The sequence below is a fragment of the Triturus cristatus genome, chromosome 12, assembly GCF_964204655.1.
Source record: "Triturus cristatus chromosome 12, aTriCri1.1, whole genome shotgun sequence".
Taxonomy (NCBI): domain Eukaryota; kingdom Metazoa; phylum Chordata; class Amphibia; order Caudata; family Salamandridae; genus Triturus; species Triturus cristatus.
In genome coordinates this window covers 42160687-42184733 of record NC_140595.1, presented here as the reverse complement: position 1 = coordinate 42184733, position 24047 = coordinate 42160687, and the positions used below count along the sequence as shown (strand labels likewise).

At 42.8% G+C, this 24047-nt stretch overlaps 1 protein-coding gene across 1 annotated transcript in view; it reads left to right on the top strand.

Moving 5' to 3' along the window:
- Positions 1-24047, top strand: part of HSH2D (hematopoietic SH2 domain containing) — a 40394-nt gene that overhangs the window by 1819 nt on the left and 14528 nt on the right. Inside the window, exons 2-3 of the mRNA XM_085639523.1 lie at positions 22088-22222; positions 22771-22860. Coding sequence (XP_085495649.1) covers positions 22119-22222; positions 22771-22860 — 194 coding nt within the window. The 5' untranslated portion in view covers positions 22088-22118. The remainder of the gene's footprint in view (positions 1-22087; positions 22223-22770; positions 22861-24047) is intronic.

Sequence of the window (24047 nt, the reverse complement as noted above, 5' to 3'; positions counted from 1 at the left end):
TTGAGAATTGCAAAAAGGGATGTATCTAAAAATTCGCACAATTTTTGCGACTTCTTAAAATTCCTTAATTGCGATTAGCAAATTGCGAATTCGCAATTAAGGAATACCTTCCCATTCATTCCTATAGGCCAGGAGGCCCAAAGCAATGAATGGGAAGTCCTTCTCAATTTGCTAATCGCTAGTTGCTAATCGCAAATTGAGAATATTTTCAAAGGTGCAAGGGTGTCATGATGACACCCTGATGCACTCCTGAAATCAGCATGTGTGCGCATATGGCGCACATACATGCCCTAAGGGCATGTATGTGCGCCACATGGCACTTTGAAAAATGCAAAAAAGTGCAGTTTTCAAAGAAATCGCAAATTACCACCAACTTGAAGTTGGTGGTAATTTGCGATTTCTTAAGGAGAAATCGCACAACTTGGGTGCGTGTTACATAGCATTTAAGAAATCGCAATTTGCGATTTCTTAAATGCTTACGCAAACTTAAGAAATCACAAAATTAGCGATTCCTTAAGAATGCGAGGCTGAAATGCCTCATACATCTCATTTTACGATTTTGTATTCGCAAACGCGTTTTTTTTGCGATTCGCTGCGTTTGCAAATATAAAATCGTTTGATACATATGCCCCTAAGTCTGTTTGCAGATCTTCTACTTTTTGGGAGGAACTATATACTTTTAAGTTCTCAAAAAAAAAATGAACAAGTTAAAAGCTTTCAGTGAAAAGAGAACAATGAGAAAAAAATAACCGCCATAGCAGACCACAATCGGGGCCCCCAGACGCAACCACAAGCAGGGCCGCACTGGGAATCCAAAGCAGCCCAGGCACATTTTGTCCAACCAGTCCCCGTACGGTGCATGGCGAGTGCAGCGAGCGAGCCTGACCACTAAAAGGAGAGCTTCGGGGGTTTTCCTCCCAAGAAAATTTGAGGGAAAATAGTGCATTCTACAACAATTTTTTCATTATATATTTAATGTATTAGTTTTTACAGCATAGTAAATGATGACCTTAAAGTGCACCAGGATACAGCAATTTTTATTGGGGTTACTCAACGATGCCCTCACTGTCACCCTCCAACAGTGCCCCTCATCTCTCCATAGCCCCTCGCTCACATGTATTTGATTTGTTTCATAGCACCTCTCATACCAGTGTAGGGTGTTGTCGCACCTTACATCACACACAAATACACAGACAATTACTCATACATGTGTAGATCGGTGTATAGAAAATGTAACATCAGACAAAGGGTAATACAAGGTGTGGGGTTCACATGTCATCCATACTGGTAGGCATTTTTAGGTCTCGCCAGACCCAGCTCATGCGCTGGTCTGGCGAGACTTTTTGTGAGGGCTCAAAAAATGCTACCATGGCCAGCCTAGAACTACAGTGCATGTGCGCGGGCACACGCTCAGGAGCAGAGGCTGGCAAACCTCGTCTTGCTCATTAAGCGCCCACGATCACTTTCGCCCGCGATCACTTTCGCGGCGCCCCTTTGATGTTCTTGTTCAAAGAACATTAAACATCAAAGAACATGTTGTGTTAATGCTTTGCTGCGCCCGTTTGACTTACAATGTGCTTTCTCTTTTCACAAACTCTATGTTTGTGTTCCTTTATTTTGAGATGCTTTTAGTATTACTGTTTTGTGACTTAAAGAACATTAAGGAAATGTTACTGTGAAACTGGACAACGTTCACAGTGTTTATTTCTGATCGCAGCGGCTGCTTCATGTCCGTTGCACCATTCAGGGAGTCCTTTCGTTGGCGCTTTCATGAGGACATGATGAGGAAGCTGGAAACTTTTGGCACATTCTCTTTAAAAGCACAGCATGTTGGCGACTGGTTAATCGATTAGACCTATGTAGCGCTTTAGATCTCAAAGCGCTATGGTGGGTGCAGCGGTTACAACTCATGAAATATGGGGTGCAACTCGCAAGGAGGGGGCAGGTTTGAGTGCACATTGGCTGCAATCGAACTCTTAAGATGATGGGCTGTGTATATCCATTATCAGCACTCAGTCTTCGCTAAGTGATCTTGTTTGTTTTGTTGTGTTAATGCTTTGCTGCGCCCGTTTGACTTACAATGTGCTTTCACTTTCCACAAACTCGATGTTTGTGTTCCTTTATTTTGAGATGCTTTTAGTATTACTGTCACACACACAACCACACGCACACAACCACACACACACAACCACACATACAACCACACACACGCAACCACACACACAACCAACACACAACCCCACACACAACCACACGCACAACCCCACACACAACCACACGCACAACCACACCCACAACCACACACACACAACCGCACCCAACCACACCCAACCACACAACCACCACATAACCAACCACACACACACAACCACACAACCACACACACACAACCACACACACACACAACTACACCCAACCACACACACACAACCACACCCACAACCACGCACACAACCACACCCGACCACACACACCCACAACCACACCCACACAACCACACCCACACAACCACACCCACATAACCACACACACAACCACACACACAACCACCCGCACATACACAACCACACACACAGCCACACACACACACAGCCACACACAACCACACACACATCCACACACATCCACACACAACCCCACACACAACCACACACACAACCACACACACACAACCACACACAACCACACTCAACCACAACCACACACACATACAACCACACACACACAACCACACACACAACACCACACACACACAACCACACACACAACCACAACCACACACACACAACCACACACACACAACCACACACACACAACCACACACACAACCACACACACAACCCCACAACCCCACACACACAACCACACACGCCACACCCACACACAACCACAACCACACACAACCAACCACACACACAACCAACCACACAACCACACACACACAACCAACCACACATCCACACACACATCCACAACCACACTCACACCCACAACCGCACCCACACACAACCACACACAACCCCACACAACCCCACACTCAACCTCACACAACCACACCCAACCACACACCCAACCACACAACCACACACACACAACCACACACACACAACCACACACACACACAACCACACACACACACACAACCACACACAACCACTCACACAACCACTCACACAACCACTCACACAACCACACACAACCACACACACAACCACACACACAACCACACCCACAACCACACACACACCCACAACCACACCCACAACCGCACACCACCACAACCGCACACACGACCACAACCACACACACACAACCACAACCACACACACAACCACACACACCACACACACACCACACCCAACCACACACACACACACACACACACACCACACACACATACAACCACACATACAACCACACATACAACCACACACACAACCACACACAACCACACCCACACACCCACAACCACACCCACACACCCACAACCACACCCACAACCGCACACAACCACAACCACACACACAACCACACACACAACCACACACACACCACACACACACACACACACAACACCACACACACACCACACACACACACAACCACACACAACCACACACACAACCACACACACAACCACTCACACACACACACAACCACACACACACACAACCACACACACACACACACAACCACACCCGCACCCACAACCACACCCGCACCCACAACCGCACCCACACACACAACCACACACAAACACACCTAACCATACACACACACAACCACACCCAACCGCGCACACAGAACCACACACACAGCCACACCCAACCACACATCCACACACACACCCACACACACACCCACAACCGCACCTGCACCCACAACCGCACCCACACAACCACACACACCACACACACAACCACACACACACACAACCCCACACAACCACACACACACAACCACACACACACCACACACACACACACACAACCACACACACACAACCACACACACACCACACACACTCAACCACACACACACACAACCAACCACACACACACAACCACACACACACTCAACCACACCAAGCATTGGCATAGCCAAAAGGTCTCTCCTTTGGGACCTTATAAGTGTTTAGCCACGCAACAGTTGATGTGGTTGCACCAAGGATATTGTGCTGCATAACTAAATACTTAGAAGGTCCCAAAAGCGAGACCTATTGGCTATGCCAATGCTTGTTTTAAGAGTCCTTGGTCTGGGGAAGGACAAACTCGGGATTCAGAACGTAACAACACACGGGTTAGGGTTGACTTTGCTAATAGTAATTTATTCCTACCCAAACAACCCCTTTTTAGCAAAATTAGGGTAAAGAAAGCATGGTGGGAAAAAAATACCTTTTTAACCTCGCTTACGATAGTAATTTATGAACTGCACAGTGACAAAACGATTTCTGTGACAAAAGCAGTAGTCCATTGAGCTATGCACAGAAAATACTGTTCTATGATCTGCATAGTATGTGCTCTTTGCAGCAAGCTATTAGCCCTCTGCGCTAACATAGACTAGTCAAAACTGCCACTAGGCTAAACTCCAATCTGTCTCCAGCAGGAGCATTATTCACCAGAGTTATCTTGGCACTTTTATTGTTGCTGAAAACTGTTGGATGTACAAGGAACTCTGCAGCACTTTTAAACCTGCTGCACTGCTACAAAACTAGCCCCGGTAACAAAAGCAGCCACCACCCTTTCAGCCTCCCGGAGTAACACCGGATGCCCAGTCCGGCCTTGCTACTAAGCCAAGAAGACTTTTTTTTATGTGTGATTTAACACACCAGACACACTCCCAAAGCTATACCCCGCCATGTTTGCTGGTACATTGTATTTTTGAAATGCTAGTATTTTTTTACTGTTTTTTTGTTTTGTTTTAGTTGTTGAAGAGATTTGAAGTATCTGTAAATGTGTTGGTGTTATCACAAATCTGATAAAAACGAACTTGCGTTTATGTACACCAATATATATCTTCATTATCCTCTTTGCTGCCGTTTGGTTCCCATTTTTCTCTTGCTTTTTCTTGCGGGCTCTCTCATCCCTTTTCTTTCTCCATTGAAAGAATGAACTCCAACTGATAAATAACTATCATCTTTTATGAAGGTGTGGGTGTGGCATGAGGAGGATAGGGAAAAAGAGAGCTAGATCGTTGGCTGTCACTACCGTACGTTAGAACATTGGATTGTTGCTCACTTCACTAAAGACAATGGAGTGCTCCAAGCTTTTTCTGGCTGGTAGAAGCCCAGAGAGCAACATTCCAATGTTTGTCTTTTCACAGCTGTTGCTGTGAACAAAGGCCTCACGGAGCCAGAGGGGATTTAAACCAACTCGGGCTCTGATAGGCCTCTGTTTTTACGAATTAAAACATTCTGCCCTCTAAGGGCAGAATGTTCTAATAGCTTTAGAGCTCTCCGTAGCTGGTTGTACCGGCAACTAAAGGCCCACTCCCTTGTTAAATGCCCTCGCCTTCAGCTCGGGCCTTTAATGGCCGGTAGAGCCTACTACGTCGGGCTCTAAGGCTATATTGAGGAACTCTCTCGTTAGGTCTGATAATTAAAATATTTGACATTGAGCACCAGAAGACCTTTAAATTCATAGGCCTTTCCTTAAAGGGGCCGTCCAGTGAATGATGTCACAATAAATATCCAGCTGACCTCATAAAAAAAAAAAAACTACATTCTGTGGTGATAGGGATGCAGGACTGGACGAAAATAACTGTTCTTTCTGTCACCTAGTCTCGAAGGCACCTTAAAGATTTTGATGCATACAAAAGATTTTGTAGCAGCTTGTCTGTGGTCGATAAGGTCACCTTGTGTGCACCATGTGTACTTTTCCTACCATGTGAGCCGGTTATTCACCCAACACGACTTGTTTGTGCTGTACACATTCCATATCTAACCCCTTTTAAAAAAAATGCTGGAGGTTTTTATTTGTGCACTGATGTGTACTATTTTTCTGTTTAGGAAACTAGAAAAAAAGTGGCCACCCCCTAAATGAAGACAAATTGGTGTAAAAGATGAAATGTGTGAACAGAGTTCACCAAGCTTCAAATGTCATTGTTTATGGATGCACATGTGACTTCCAAGAGGCAATTTGACTTGTCATGAGCTAGGGCAAGAATTGCCAAATTTGTAGGAAAAACATGTTTTTTAATTTACTGTGGAAATTGCAATATAACCTTAACTGTAGTGGCACTATCGCAGTCTGTGTGTATATCGAAGTCCCACCCCCATAGCTGAAGACTACGCTTTCCTTAGCTACTACCCACTAATCAGACATCTGCTGGTTCTCAGAGGCCTGGTAACCGGGTGCTGAGGATGCTAAAACCATGATCCCTTTCTGGACTCCCCACTTCTGTGTAGCTTCCTTTTCCATATGAGCATCTAGATACAGACATCTGCGGATGTCTATTGGGCGCACTGTTGAGTTCCATACTGCCATGGCTTATCGCAAGGATTTACATTGTTCGGACAATAAAACATTATGTCACCGGTGAAGCAGCTACAGTATTTTTCTGCTTCCCAATTTTAAATACATGGAATAATGGCTCCATGGGCCAGGAAACCTTTTTGGCGTACATGCGCTTTATAAATGTGCTGTAACATAATATTCATTATTTTGTATATTACAGACAAGCCAGACTTGTTGCCTTTGCCAAATGCTTGCTTTGTTATAGACTTGGTTGCTATTCTTTGTCAGCTATCTCCAGTCACAAAATATCTTGTTTCTGTGTTGGTTTTCCCCCTCTCTTCGTCACCCTGCCACCTCACACCATCTCTAAAAGCTGTTCTGCCATTTTCTGTGTCCTGCATCTGCCATGGTTTGTCGCTATGGAGCGCTGTTTTCTTTTGTTCATGTCCCCTCTTCTCATCTATTTACCTCTACCCACACACTCTGCATAGGCTGTCCTTACCCTTTCTGCACATTGCAGCCGCCACATTGTTGAAGCAGTTGTAAGGTTGTTTTTCCCTGTTCCTCTTGCCTCCTGCATATCCTTATGTGTCCCAAGCCACCCAGATCCTTTGCAAAGGCTACCCCTGTCCCTTCCTGGAACCTTGTGATAGCTGGTCTTTTACTCCTCTGTCCCTGGTATGTCTCCATTCAATCCACAAAGATAGGCCCCGCCCCTTCCTGCACATCATGGCTGGCATGTTGTGTCTACGGTCACAGTTTGTTTTGACTTATTCTACTCTCCCGTCTCTCCAATCCCCTTGTTCTGTCCTGTAGTGTACACAAGTCAAGTTGTGTCACTTATACAGATATACACCCCCCCCGACTTCCGGTCATACACTTTGTTCAACCTTTAGCTGTTTCTGGCCCATCCCACATTTCTAGAATAGCCACATGAGAAACTGTACCATACCCTAAATCTGAATGGTCCAAAGTTTGGCAATGCCTTTGCAAACTGTTTGCAGACATGTGCCTACTAGTGTGTACTATGGTTGCCCAGTGGTACCCTACGGCGTCTGCGTTCACTGATGGGGCTGAGGAAGTGCTTCTAACTTTCACTTTAATACAGAAGGATAGGTGTGGCCAGAGAGCACGCGTCAAGATTTGTTCTCTGTAAGAAATATAGTAATGGTGGATGTTGTCGAACTCAAAGGCCTCGCGTGTCTACCCGTCATAAGAGGAAATCATTCACTGCAAGATGTACAAAGCAGTTTTTGGTCTTTGGTCAAACTTTGCAATAGAAAAACTGCTTTTAGAAAGGTTCTCAACCCATTTTAGCAGTAAGTAAATTTTTTCCGACTCCTAAAATGGCTTTAGAAATTGATAAGGAATAACTATCTGGAAAGGGCGTGTTGTAGACGTCTCTTCCAATTATTGAGTCCTATTTGTAGTGTCCATGTTATCTGTGGCCATGTTCTACTTTGGAGTGTTATTGTATCACTAGGGTTCTAGGTTCTATGATGGGTTGAGAGATCATTATCAGTTTGAGACTGTCCTGTGTGGTTGTATAAGTTGTCCTCTCTGATAGTAATAAATCTACCTGGAATCCACCTGATGTGAATCCTGTGCTTACTTCACACTGGCGACGACCGGGAGTCAGAGGAGGACAGCGTTCACTTGAAGACAACACTGCCTAGAAGCGTTTAAGGTATTTTCTGTTTGTGCATGAATGCACCCGCGGCTGTTTTAAGGATTATGTGCTCTTGATTGCACCAGCGGCCGTGTTGCACTGCTGTTTAATCGAGTCTTTGCCGTTTATTGGATTGGTGTCTTAAAAGCGGTCGATGTTTGAGCTAATAGATACTTTTAAAGATGTTTGCACTCTGATTGTGCCTGCGGCTGTGTGCGAAGCTGTTTTGCGCTGTGATCGCGCCGGCGGCAGAGTATTTTGCCTAAATCGTCCTGTTTCAGCGTATTACTTTGCATGGAAATACTGGTCTCTGTGTGCTGTGGAGATCGTAGCGGTTACGTGGTAATGATTTGAAAAGACACACTCACCCGCTCGAGCTGCATGCAACGTTCTCGTAAGGAACCATCAGCGTTCACTTGTCTACGCGCTTCCTTCTCGCAGAAGATTCCAAATTAGCAAAGCATGCTGGGAGCGTGATGATGTCACGCGTTTTGGCCGCCATTTTGGATTGGTGTAATGTCGGAAACAGTGTTTAATATTTTCAACCTTGAATTCAAGGACTCGTGTGTCAAACAGTAATACGTGACACAATTTTGCTTATTTTTTTTTAAAGACACGTTGCTTTGGGATCGTTCTGCTACCAATTTTTTCAATTTTTTTTCATTTTTTTTTTTCTTCTTCAATTAATATGAAATCTGGTGGAACAAGACTCTAAGCAATAACTATTGTGGCAGTGAGAAGTACATCTGTGCTTTATTCAGTTTAATTACACCTATTTTTATTTGTAAAGGGAAAAAAAAGTTTTTATTAAAATGTCTAACATTTCGGCACCACCACATTTTTTGCCTATAGCTGGAGAACCTAAAATGGAATGGGATTTATGGTATCCCATGTTTTTAGCCTACGTTGAGGTTTTAGAGGAGGAAGGTTGCTCCCCAAAAAGGAAGTTAGACCTGTTGAGGCATTGCCTAGGGGGTCAAGGGATCAAAGAATTTGATAATCTGCCTCCTCTCGAGAGCACTGAAGGGGTAAATGTGTTTGAAGTAGCAGTTAAGAAAATGAGCACCAGATTTGGGAAGAAAATAAACATTGTGATGGAAAGATTTAAATTCTATTCCCGTGCTCAAAAAGAGGATGAATCCATTGAAAACTACGTGTCAGCTTTACGCTCTCTTGCTGGTTCATGTGCGTTTGATACTATTAACTACGAGCAAGTGCTTAGAGACCAAATAATGATGAAAACCAAAAGTAAAAAGATACAAGAGAGGTTATGGTTAGGTACAGAATCTTCCTTGAATGCTGTGGTCAATATCGCTAAAGGCATAGAACAATCTGAAAAGTTCGTAAGTGAGATCAGAGGTCAACCTCCAATTGTCAACGTCAAAGAAAAGAACAAGTTTCCTGATCCTATGTTGGATTTCAAAATAGTTAGAGAGCGTGTTCAAAGATATCAAGATAGAATGCAGAAGACAAAGAATAACAACTGTTCAAGAGTTTGCAAAATCAAAGTGGGTGATTTGGTCCGTGTTAAATTGGGTGGTATTGATAAAAGATGGTCTAGATGGTCTGACCCAGTGAAGGTAATTGAAGTTTTCAGCAGAGCTGTTAGGGTACAAGGTGGTAAAATATGGAATTTCAGACGGATATCCATATTTAGATCCAAAGATATTCGTGATGATTCACCTGTTCCTCCAGTAATGGAATCTTTGGATACTGAGGAGAATGGGGATTTTCAAAATTTTCTGGATACATTGAATGGTTCTAATTCTGAATTTGAGGGGGGGTTTCCTTCTTCAAACACTGACATGTTGGATAATGATGGGAATGCTACTGATTCTTGTTTGACTCAATGTACTGCTGCAACATCTAATGTGGTCCCTGTTGAGAACCAACATGTTAGTTCTCCTGATGAAGTGTCTATTTCACCTGTTCCAAGGAGAAGTTCTCGGGTGAGAAAACCACCTGTTAAAATGAATGATTTTGTTATGTTTTAGTTTTTTTGTTTGTTTTTTTGTTTTTCTAGGGGGGAAGGTGTGTAGTGTCCATGTTATCTGTGGCCATGTTCTACTTTGGAGTGTTATTGTATCACTAGGGTTCTAGGTTCTATGATGGGTTGGGAGATCATTAGCAGTTTGAGACTGTCCTGTGTGGTTGTATAAGTTGTCCTCTCTGATAGTAATAAATCTACCTGGAATCCACCTGATGTGAATCCTGTGCTTACTTCACTATTCATATGTATCAATGGTTTAGGAATTAAAAGGTGTTGTCGTTAACCACTGCGACCCAATGTGATTCTGATTTTTAAGAACCGATCTACTGGCATAATACCGACAAAGGTCGGTTCTTAAAAATCTCTACTGGTCACAAAAATACTGCCCACGATTTCCATCCAGTACTTTCTTTGTGACTAGATATTCGTACATCTGGCCCTAGATTCTCAAAGCCCGGCTTTCAAAGGAGCACTTTCATACTTCTGAAAACAATAGATGGAATGTTGCCATGGGGATGCTTCTTAATTGAACAGAAGTGCCAATGATGTTGCCCAGGTGACCAACCACAGATTGAGGCATGATGTACTCGCGAGACCTTAGGGAATGAATGTGGCATGGCTACCCAGGTTTGGATAATCTGACGAACTGTCAACAGATGAGCTTGTAAACACATTAAAATTCCAAGGTGTCTGCACCTTTGTGTTCATTTCAGGAGCCTGGTGGATGTTACACCCACAAGAAATGAACAGGAGCCAACAATGGCTGGGTAGGACACAACTGCTTAGTAGGTCGCCATGGCAACGCTACCAATACTGTTCGGGGTAGGGGGGCATATAACACACACTTGCAAGGACTCTGGATGTAAAAATGTGTAAATATATGAATTGCAGATATGCACTGGTGCCTTGCCTAGATTTAGCGCACTTCTCCTATATTTTTAGATGTACGCATGGAAATCGAACTTTTTTTTTTTAGTACGCTGCTCCCATTTTTTTCTTCGCAAGGAAAACATTGTGCCTTCCACTAAATTAGAATAAACAAATAGCAGGGGTGTTTGAGGTGCTTTCATAATCCAAATGCTTATGTATTCCTTTCTTTTTTGGAGTAATTGGCCATGTGTCTCTGGACCGAGGCCAGTACTATCGACCAGCACAAATATGGTCTTCACTGTGTCCCCTGCAAACATGTCGACCAGTTAACCATACATTGAGAAGTATAGGTTTCCTATTTTTATCTACACATCTACTTACTTTGAGGATATGTTGGCAGTCGATATTGTGGGATCAATCTAAGTGCAGGGTTGATACTAAAACTTCAACATTGTGGTAAAAACCCCGGTAACTCATAAAACCGTCATTCCACCTATCATTTCAATCTTAATCCAGACCCTGAGTGCTTCCTCAATTACCGATGCTATTTCCCCTCCATCCCTGATTTTTTGCTGTAGGTGCAAGTATATCTACACATTCCGAGTTTGCGCACCTCGAAACACAAAGATACCTTTTGGTATACGACGTTAGAAATGGCGTGGTATTACCACCTCATCTAATAAAGTTCTTGGGGTGGGAAATGTTTGTGAATAACCCTCAACTTCTCGTTTTGGGGATGTCCACCACATTCCCAGAGAAAACGCCTGAACATCTCCTGGGAACATCTGTCTCCCCTCCTGGAAGGTTGGCGCAGTTCGTTCCTGAGTCTGGAGTTGGGCGAGCCAACAAATTAAGAGGGAGAGCCAAGCCAGAGCTGAGCCTAGGGTGGGCTCTGGCTCCGAGAGCCCGTGCACGAGCCGAGCTTTGGAAATATTTCGCATGTCACTCATGCAGCAAAGATCATGTCACCTTATGAGTAGGGTGTCTTAAAAATTCAAAGTAGTGTATTTCTTCAGCACGCGGAAATGTTTCTCTTTAGTACATTTGATTATTTGAGAAGTATTTATTAAATATGAGAGTTTTCAAACATGAACTGACATACATTCCTTCCCCCACCCTGATGACAATGCTGTTAGTGAACTAAGAGGCAAGTCAGGAGTCATGTGTATCCTATATGTGGTCTAGATACTTATTATGCATGGAGCAACATCATAGGCTATTAAATCAAACATAAGGTTTTTGTGTAGCGCACATATTTAAAGGTGTTTGAAGATGTGATACTGAGCAAAAAGGGGGCTCAGTGAGAAAGTATTTGCCCAAGATCACACAAGGGGAGCCTGTATGGGTGCCAGATTTTCTACTTTCACAGTATAATTCAGCCACTAGATGGGTATCTCTTTCTGACATCAAAGATTAATGCTTTGTCTTTTATTATTGGAGGATGAAATTAAGGCATGGGTGACAGGCAGAATTCACATTTTATTTTTTTGCACTTTCACATCCCACAAAGCTTGCATTGCCTTTTTCAACAGACACCAATAAAGTTACTCTTTTGTTTTCTTTTCGGCACAGGGAGATTTGCTAGGATTCACAGGAAGCTGAGCCAAGGGCAGGGTTCGAACCTGGTTCCCCATTTTCCATGGCCAGCAGCTGTGGCCACTCTTTTTAAAGTTCCAAGTTAACCCATTCTATCCTGTACTTATAATTTCAGTGGAGAAAATAGTTTATAGAAGTATGTGCAGCAGAAGTAAATAGGAACATATCTTCCCATTTTGTGATTGTGTTTTTTGTCCACCAGTAAAAGTCTTTTTCGTGGACAAAAAAAACCACCATGAAATGTGAGACTTTTTGGGAAACTTTTATCTCAACATTTTCACACTTGCGCCAACGTTTTTGTGGAGTAAATTTGTATGTAAAAGTAGAGAGTAAAAAGCATTGAAATGGTTTGTGAATACTCACCAAGGTCCAGCTTATTGGGGTGGTCACCCCCTTTTTCCTCTTCTGCAAACATCTTGTTGCCCCCCTCTTAAGCTCAAATATCAAATTGAAGGACATCCACTGACCTAATTTGCAATTGGGGGCATAAAAGGAAACCGATTTTGATTTTATTAATAAGGATCTTTGAGTTATAACTGCAGATGGGATATTTTTGATGAACTTTGGTGCACAAAGTTGAACTCTGACGCACAAAAAAAGTATCTCAATCCGGCCCATATGTCATTGATTATATTTACATATTTTATTTATTGTTGTTCGTTCATTACAAAAGGAAAACCGGCTTTCCACCCTTAACAGTTCTTCTTCTGACCCAGGGTTTATTATTTTTTAGAAAGAACATTTATCACAGTAATGGTGTCTCTTGTTACATTCACAATGCATCTGAAATTCTATTGCGATCCTGCGTAGATTAAACAAAAAGCACATATACTTTTTTGTTTTTTAAACAGTTTGGAAGATGAATGTGTCCTGTTATGCTGCTTTATTATAAAAAAAATTAACAAACTCGTGTATGGAATTCTAAAATACAATTAGGTAAAAGATGTATGTAACAAGTGTGAAATAATGCATTTCTCCCCAACACAAATTTGGCTAAGCACAACCTGATGGAATGTAAACTATGAATATTGTGCACATTCATTCGGAACAGGGGAGAGTGTGGTGTTATATTTTTATGCTTCCACCCGTGGTGCAGATCTCAGATTTGGGGAGAATAATACACCCGGTAATTATTGCACCCTGTAGTATCCATGGTGGTTTTGTGTGTTATTGTCTCTTAAATAAAACCAACTTATATCTAGACCCTAGCCGGGTGGAAATTACGGCTGCGATTAACAAGTGTGGCTTTGGTCATATTTTACAGATAATTGATTTCGATGGAGGGGAGAGCAAGACTTTAGAACCTGAAATACAGAGCCCTAAGTTCTTGAACAGTGTCACTACTCATCAGTGTCCCCCTGCAAACACTTAGGCCCTTAATGTACGTCCTCCTTTGAAAGCTGGCCACAATGTGTTATCTATTAAAGACCCCCAAATTGTACCCTAAGATTGGCAAATAAGAATTTAGCAATCCTCATTGTATTCAGATAGGGAATGTTCTTTAATATTTCTCTCCTTTACAATTATTAATGCCGTTAATTTTAAGGCTGAATGTTGCTCCAAGATGGGGAACAATTTTCAATACTTACAAAATATGTTGTAAATAAATTGCATATGAGGAAAATAAAATAAACCACAAGAGTCCATTAGTTTAAAAAACGAATTTATATAAACATATGTATTTATTCTTCCTTCTCTCCAGGGCAAAGAATAAGAAGCCACAATCTACTAAAAACAATTACACCACACAGTATACGTAAATACAAATAAATCACAACACAGGACTTTATAAATATAAAAGATGTTATGCCACATTGACATCAAAAACACGTAAATCAGCTTTTAAAAACAACTTGTCCTAGGGAAGTTGATGTTTCGGTCCATTTCTAACTTTTTTTGTGGTACCTTCATCATATGCCAGGTGGCCGACTAAAGATTTTTGATCCTCATAAAATGTGGAAAAATACTATATATACATAAGTGAGAGATTGTTCAAGTGAACCCACGAAGACCAATATAATATGACTGAAAATCAAACTATACAGCATCAATGTTTGTAAACTGGCTAATTAGATCACTAATTCAATGCTTGTAAACTCATCTGCATTTTTGATAAGGCACTGTGGACTGGCACAACATACACCTTTCTTCACTCGACTGCCTCCACAAAACCAAAACACTTGTGTTTATTTACTCCCCTGTACATATTATATGATACCTTTATGGATTAAGGGCCAGGTTGAGAATTGTGTGAGCAGCCGCAGTCCACCAGTGAAGTAGCGGTAGTAACCTGCATTACTGCCCACCCGTCCACCATATTGAGAGATCTCTGCCAGCTTGGTAGTCATATCTGTGCCGTCAAAGGCGCCAGCACCACTACGGCTCCTCTAAAGGCACTAAAAGTGTGCTGAGTGGCCGCCATGTATCATGTGATTGCTCAGTAGTACGCTTTACAGAAACTCCAAAAGTATGAGTTTATTTTTGTAAAACAAAATACTAATGAACCTGACGCCCTGGGAGTTTTCTCTCTTCATGTTTGTGACTGCCAGGCCCAAACAAAAATTACAGTAGATCGGACCACCCGCTCTAAATAGTGTGGACAGTCTAATGTACTTGCACCAATGGCCTCAAGTACGTCAGGCCATCAATGTAAGGTTTACCCTGATAGAGAAGCGGGGGCATCGCAAGTGGAAACATGACAGTCCGGCCTGCTCGAAATAGGGCTCCAAATAACCCCCAAAATCTTTGCATGTACTTTGGGTTGAAATTCTAAAGCTCTTTTTAATACTTACATAATTGCATATAATAGTTTGGCAATATCAAAGATTATATCAATTCAAGAAAGCAGTGTAAACTCTAACCACTTTAATTTGTATTCTTTGTCAGGGGTGCATGAATGATATCCCTCAGGGATGAGGTGGTAGTTATCATTAAATGCGTGCCTATTGAAGCCCTTCAGGTTGTGATGCATTGGCGGCCAAGGTACCTCTGGCAGCAGTCACTCCTCTCTCCTTTGCGGTGACGTCTATGCCTGAGGACAGTTGTCCTTAAAGAGTGTGTATTACCTTGCTTCTACCCCACCCCAACCTTTCGTAAGACTTCAGAACTAATAAATGGCCAGGGCAGGCACTCATGCCTATGTGCAGGGAGACTATAACTCTATTCACAAAGGTATTTTTGGCAGTAAACCTAAGTTTATGAAGAGAAACAAATCTAATTTACACATGCCTGGAATTTACAAAACGATGCAGTGAGTTTCTCCATCACAGGTGAGGATAATTTTGCATTAGTAAATCCCACTCCAGGGGTGGTAAGTGGGAATTACAAGGAGTGGTTGCCTTGAAATTCTGGCAACACCACATCTTTACAAAAAAAACAATTGCTGGGCAGAATGTTGATCAATGCCATACGTTCACCCCAGTACAGAGATCTGGGGCTAAATCCATTGTTTTTTTGCTCCCCATGCCATTCCAGGTTGAACCCAGCCATATGCAAATCAGTCTTGACCCTGCGCCCAATGGGAACAGTCAAGCCCGAACTGCCAAGCCAGGTCCTCCCTGGACTGGAAACCAGCATCCTAGGACTGGTTTCGGGGTTTCACCCCTCATCAGCCAGGATAGCTTGATTCCAGTGGCATGGAGAGCACGGAACCCACATCTGAGCATACCCTTCCCACTCACGGTGACAAATGCAAAAAGAAAAATTGATGGACAGAATGCAGAACAATGTCATACATTCAGCCCACAACTATGGACATTTGTGGTCATTCACAAACTAAAGTCTGAGCAATGTACCACCCTGGAAATGATCAAAGTTTACTCCAGCTGAGTGATGGAGTAACTCTCTTTGCAGGTCGGGAGGGGAAATGGCTCTTCGCAGCACCTGATGGGGGTGTAGGAGATGGGTTTTCTTCACAGAGGAATATTGTTTTCCATGTGGAGAAACAAGAAATTAAGCGTGCGTAGCACAGATGTAAAAACACCCCTGGCATGGCTTTCCAAGTGTACTATTACACCTGTTTTGAGAATTTGAGAAAAGTTTAAAAGTACATACAGGTGGAGTCCTGGAACTCCTCTCGTATTTTTAATTTTTGGGTAAATCTGGCCTTATGTTCTTCAACCTTCTGCGTAAGGTTCAAGCAATAGTAAAGCCGATAATGGTGAGTAAATGACGTGCTGGTTTGGTTAGGGCAATTATGACTGGACATAAAAAGACAGGGCCTCGTTCTGAATGAAATGTGTAACTCTGTATCTGGAATAACAGGCCATCATAGGGGTGTAGATTACTCATGTCAGAAGCACCCAGATTCCGGATAGTATCTGAGAGCCCACACAAGCCGCTGCTTTACAAATGCACGTTCTAACTTTTATATATTTTTCTCTACATGGAAAATATTTGCCCATTTGTGAAACACCTTTCCCTAATCCTCTACCACCATCGAGCTGTTTCCTACCCCTTCCCACCTGGAAAAGACACTTACTTCCTTGTCAAGAGTAAATCTCCAACCGATTGCAGGGCACAAAGGGCTCGGAGAGGCGTTCGTGCATGCTCACAAACACTAATCTTTGTGGGTGACAAACCATAAGGGCATTCCCACTTTGAATGCCTACTCCTCACCCACAGGAGTACATTTACTCTCCCACAAGTTTCTTGTGAATGGATTTGCAGACGTAAATTAAGTTACATGCTGTGTAGGTCAAACGTACACATGCACATAGCTGTGAGAATGAGGCCCATAATTGTTATGCCTAAATTTCTCTGGATGTATGGATCCTGTTAGCTAGCATGTTCCTATGTGTGTGTATATACACACACACACGCACACACACACGAAGGTATCGGAGCTCTTAACATGAGCACAAGTTGCGTTTGAGATGGACACATTCATTTTGTTAGGCACGGGAGAAGAAGGGATTTGCCCAGAATCACAGGATGTTGAGCGTGTCTGCCGAGACAGGAACCCAGTTCCCCAGCTTCGAGGTCGACTGCTCTAGCCATTAGGCCACATCCTCTCAATGAACAACTTGACTTATGTACTGTGGGCCTGATTCACAAAGAACCTCCGCACTCGTGGCAGACGCCCCGCAGTCGTGGGAGGGGCTCGCACCCTGGCTAAGGCCTGCAGTCGAGGGAGGGGCTCGCACGCGTTGCGGGCCCTCCACAATGAGAAACTGCAATGCGGAGGTCCCGCCAGGAGTGCGGGCCCCCGACACGAGTGCCGAAGCCCTGTGTGGATTGGACCCTAGGTTTATAGAAATCTGTGATGTGGGTTGTAAAATGATTTCCATCAAACAAAAATTTGAACTCAGGAGTCACCGAGTCACAATAGAGTCCGTGACTATTGTTACTGTTATTTGCACTAAACTGTTTAAAAAGTTAGTACTGCTGATTGAATTTGAATCTGCTTGATGCATCAATCTCAGTTGTTTCACGCCGTCATAGACGGTCTGTAGACACTTATTTTCCTTAACAAATTGGTGCTAAGAGCAGCCAATCAGGCGAGGCGGGGTGGAGTTTGAAGCACCCAGCGGGCTTTAAAACTATGGCAGCAGTGCCGAAGTGCAGCAGACGTGCCGCTGGCGCGCCAGAGGCAAGCCCGTCTGCGCCCGGACAGTACCCGGGGCCACTCACTATGGCCAAAAATGTATCTACACGCCGGCTGTACTAAAAGCCCTGGCCCCACAAGACAAGCTACAGCTTGCCCCGCTATTTAAACATAAGCTCAATGAACTTGGCCTGCTAAATCCCGGTCCTGAAATAGATCTCAGCATCTGCGAATTGGCCAATCACGGAATGAGCCATAAAAATATCATCCCCTTAGCTAACAACCACCCTACAAAGTAACTAAATGTCCTATATCTAAACTCTCGCTCCTTGGTCGAGCATCAGCTAGAGTTTTTTAATCTATTAGACTCCAATTCACCGGATATGCTGTTTAAGACAGAAATCTGACTAACAGATGAATCCACCCCTGATATTTTAGCAGCACTCCCACAAAACTATTATCTTGTACAGTCCAACAGATCAACTGGGAAAAGAGGGACGGTTGGCAGCTGCCATCAAAAAGAGTCTATCTTTCACCGCCATCTTCCTGTTAGGGATTACACAAATTGATAGCTTAACAGTTAAACTGGATTCCCCCCCCCCCCCCCCCTGATGTGTGTTCTCATTTATAGACCGACTGCCAATAGCGAGTGCCAGAGTATCCCAAAGTTTAAGCTAGTTGCATTGCTTCACTAACCGTAGACTATGCCAAAGTTTTGATAATCGAAGATATGAACTAGTGGACAGCTCCTGCATAGTGATAGTGTTTTACATGTAATAGAATTTTTAAAATTAACAGTTAAACTGAGAAATTGTTTGGATCAGTGAAGTCGCATCTCTCAAAGTATGATCAGTTTATCCATTGGATGATCTTTTTAGCTTGTACCAAACCCGACATTATTTGCACTTTATATTCTATTCTATTCTGTTTATTTGCCTCATGTACTATGTTTTGTATTGTGTATATGTGTACTTTTCTGGTGTGAAACAAAACCGAAATAAAGTCTCTTACTTACTTACTTACTAACTAGTGGACAAATGAGGAGGAAGGGGAAAGGGCTCCAGGGAAATGACCGAAACACTACAAAGTCTGAATCTCATACAACATAACCAGGTGCCTACGCACATCAAAAGACACACACTTGACCAAGCTTGGTCCATCAACCTCCCTATCGGGAACTTGGCCATCACCCTTGTATTTGGTCAGACCATCATATAATTAGTTTCACACTGAGTAATATCATCCTGCCCACATCCACGCACCTTCCCAAAAGAATGACCAGAACTTGGAATCGCATAAACACTAATTCCTTTTGTAAGACCCTCGCTCTCTAGCTGCCCACCATGTCACCTAATGTAGACACCTCTGAGACAGAATTTTCCAACTGGCTATTGAAGTTAAAAATTACTAAATTAAGAACGCGCCAGGCCGAACGTAAATGGTGCAAAACGTATTCGCCAGAAACCAAGGAGCTATTTAAGCTAAGCTGGACAGCCTACAAAAAAGCCATCTTAGAGCAAAAAATATTTTTTTTGCTGACTATGTCATAAACTCAAATAACAAAGCAAAAGACATCTTCAATATAGTAACAGACTTATCTAACTCTGATCGAGTAACCACCCCCCCTCTCAATCCCTCACAGAAACTATGCGATGACATTTATTTCTTCATCTTAGACAAAATAAAGAAAATACAAGTAACCATTGTTCCTAGCCATCAGTATAGGCAAAACGTACCTGATAATAGTAATTCTAACACCATGGCTACTGTCCCCTGCCTAAATAAAGAACAACTCGTGGAACTACTAAGCAAAGTAAAATCTGGCTCTCCCACAGATGTTTGCTCTCCTCACATACAAAAACTCATTTTCACCTCCTTTCCTGGGAGCACTCTCTCCCTATTGAAGCTATCTCTCCCACAAGGGGTTGTCCCATCAGCTTTCAAAGAAGCAGTGATTAATCCGCTTAAAAAAACAGGTGTGGCTCCCCAGAAGTTAGATAATTATAGGCCTATTTCTCTTCTTCCTTATCCTGCAAAGATTCTAGAGGCTCATGTAGCCAAACATCTCTGCTCCTCTATCGAAGAAACACATTTCCTGGATTCCCACCAGGCAGGTTTTCGGACTTCTTACTCCACTGAATCAATTATTCTATCCATAGTGGATGACCTGAAAGAAAAGGCTGATGTGGGATGTACTTAAGCATTGATCCTGTTTGACCTATCTGCAGTGTTCGATACTGTTGATCATGAGATCTTAATGGATCGAATTGCTGCAGCATGTCTCGGAGGCACCGCCTAAAACTGGTTGAAATCTTTTTTATAAGACCGAAAGCAATCAGTCCGTCTCACACCTTATAATTCTGCCATTGTCAGTATGAACTGTGGGGTACCTCAGGGTTCCTCCCCGTCTCTCCATCTTTTCAACATCTGCATCCGCCCTCTGATATATATTCAACAATTAAAAAAAAAAGGTTAAGAGCTACAATTATTCAGATGACATGCAGTTTATCTTTACAATCGATGAGACACCGGTTTCCAAGGTGTTCCTACCGAATACCCTGCTGTTCATCAGAAACTGGATGAACGGCAACCAGTTAAAGCTTAACTCTGACAAAACAGAGATTGTCATCCCAACAATAAATGAAACCACTGGACCCCTTCTCACTGGCCAATGGAGCTTGGCCCGGCACCCATACCTAGGAATGCGAAAAAAAGTGTTGGCGTCCAAATCGAGGCAAACCTATCCATGAAATCCCAGATAAATTCGGTCACGTCCTCCTGCTTCCTCCAACCCAGGAAGTTTAGTAAAATTAGAAGATTCTTTAGTAGCGAGGTCAGTATCCAAATTATCCTTGCTCTGACTCTGGCTAGAATAGATTGCGCTAATGCCATCTATCTGGGTCTCCCGATCAATCAAAATTACCGACTACAGATGATACAAAACCAAGCTGCCAGAATCATTTATCAACAACCTAGGCATTGCCACACGAGGTCACTGACGGAGCTTCACTGGTTCCCAGTGGCACAGCGGTCTCTGTTCAAAATAGGATGAATCATCTTTAAAGTAATCCGCAGCAAAGGTCCCAAATATCTATCCTCAAGGATCCACAGATACTCCCCGAAGCGCAATCTAAGATCTGTGCAAATGAACCTATTGGAGGTCCCAAGATTTAGATGTAAAAGGACAGGAGGATCCCGTTTTTCCTTACCAGGACCCACATTTTGAAACTCTATGCCCATTGCCATCAGACAGGCAGCAGACTACATGCGTTTCAGGAAAAAGATACCAACGTGGCTTTTGGCTTTTCACCCAAGCATATAGTTGGGCACAGACCCCTATTAACGGTAGCTTTCCCAACCCAGCACCAAGAGACATATCGTTGTGCGTGCGCTTCATAAATTTCCCCTAATGTAACATTACAAAATGTTTAATTAGTCCTGGAGTACCTTATGAAAGTGTTCCATTTCTAGACTTGAGCAAATAAAAGAGATTTCACAACCATATGCTCAGTGTGTGTTTGACGCAATAAGCCAGGTGGAGGATGCGCGTGATTGAAATGCAAATGTTGATGCAATCAGGAACCGTTTCACAAAAATTTAAGTCCTTTTTTTTTGTGCTGAGAATTTTATTTCGTCTCTGTTATGCATTTTGTGTGGTTGCGAGGCGTGTTGATGAGACTATTGACACGTCGTGCCTTTGTCATTTACGATTATTTGAATAAGCCTGTTGCATGTGAACAACCACAGACCAGGAGCAGCGCGGACAGCTGCAGTGAAAACTCATTATCGCTGTCTTGCGAAAGGGCATACAGGTTCCTGGTCTGCAGCGTACCTTTTGAAGGAACTCGTTAAGAGTAAAAATTAACTTCATCAAGAGCCTGGCGCTCTCGGGTGAGACTGTCAACAAGGGTGTGCCAGCTATGAGAGCAACTTGTGATCTGAACTTCATTATTCCACGACAGGTGGTCACTGAACATCCACGCGGTGTGAGAGATGCAGATGGCCAACACCACCAGGAAATGGTTCCTGGAAACCCAAGCCCTATGGTTTATAGAACACGGTGTGCCCATATGGTTCCATGGACTCATCACAAGAGAGTAAGCAATTTGTTTTGTCTAAATTGTTCATCATCAAAACAATTCTCAAAACATATCCTGTTAAATAAGTACTGAGTAACAGCAGGTGTTGATCACACCATTGTGTACCTACTTGTGATCTAATGCTTAATGTGATAGGGTAAATATAAGGTGATAAGCAGAATCCTCTTGTAGTAGGGGAAACTTCATGTGGTTTGGGAATTTCATGTGCTATGGGAAAACTGCATTCTATATAGTGAAAATAATGTGATATTGGATCCTTCATGTGAAAGATTGCATTTTAATGTGATATGGGGAACTTCATGTGATAGATTTCAATGTAATGTGATCTGGGGAACTTCATGTGATAGATTTCAATTTAATGTGATATGGGAGACTTCATGTAATATGGATAAACCTTGTGTAATGGGAAAAGTTTCATATCATATAGGGGTTCTGGCATGTCATATTTGACAATGTCTTGTGAGATGTGAAAGGTCATGCGATACGGGACAACTTGATGAGAAAGACAGGGAAACTTAATGAAATCATGCCTGTTGTCTTTTCAGAGAAGCGGAAAATTTGTTGAAGAATAAAACTCCGGGATCATTTCTGGTTCGCGTCAGTGAAAGCCGTATAGGTTACAGCTTATCATACAGGTAAGACCGGTTTTAGTGTGTTCCTTTAAAGGATGCTTAACCAAGTACGGTAACACAGTGGGTTGGTGTGTCTGCTGAAGAGATTCGCCTGTGGTCTGAAAGTCCTGGTTGGGTCCTAAAGAAATACACTCCCAACAAAGGTTTGCAATTAATTACAAAAAAATAGGACGCAAACCTCATGCAGCTCGACAACATTGACTAGGTGTAGCTTTGGGCAAGAATTTAACAGTATTAATTCTTCACATGAGACCTGATCTAAATCTTTAAACTCCTCCACCCCTCCACTTACTAAGTGCTACAAAATTTGTAAGCGTCATTGTGCAGCTGGCGGTATCTGCAGGTGTTGGAAGCAACCCTGGTGGAACCGGTTCTGAAGACACCTTCGATGTCGAAAAGATCACCTCATTGTTTGTTTTTTCCATGACGAACCCTGTTGAATCCCATTCTTGGTTCAGATTTATTGTTTTCAATTTCGTTTTTCCTCTTGTTTTGTTTTCCTGATTTCAATAAAGTCCCCTCCGTTGTACATTTTCCGGAGGATGGGAGGTTCCACAAGCCCTTTCTTTATTCCCACACTCAAGATCAAAAGAGATTTTCCTTGGAGGCTTCACTCCTGTAATTTCCATGTATCCTTCCACCTAACCCCTCCTTTCTTCTGGTTTTTAAGGGGAGAAGCCTATTCCTTCACCTTCTTTCCTCACAGCAATACCACACCCCTCACAGATCCTCTTATGTTTCTGTTGTATCTCGGATTCCCCCTTTTTTCTTTTTTTAAGTTTTATATAGCGCAAACTAGACCCAAGACTTCGGGTATCAGAGCACTTCACATGAGCACCAGTTTCGTTACAGATGAACACATTCATTTTTTGTTAGCCACGGGGAGATTAAGTGATATGCCGAGAATCACAGGATGTTGAGAATCGTTGCCGAAACTCGAACCTGGTTCCCCAGCTTCGAGGTCGACCGCTCTAGTCTCCTCCCTGCCACTCACTGCTCTTTTTTTCCTACACTGGCCTCTTTTCTGGTTCCTCCTTACCTTTTTTACATGTCCTGTTCCTAGCATGTTATCTCCTTCAACCCTTCCCCACCAGCACTATAGAAATGAAAAACATACTAGGCTGTTATTTAAAAATAAATTATCTCTGATAACCCGGTGCTCCAAACACGTGTTGGCAGTTTAAGAATTC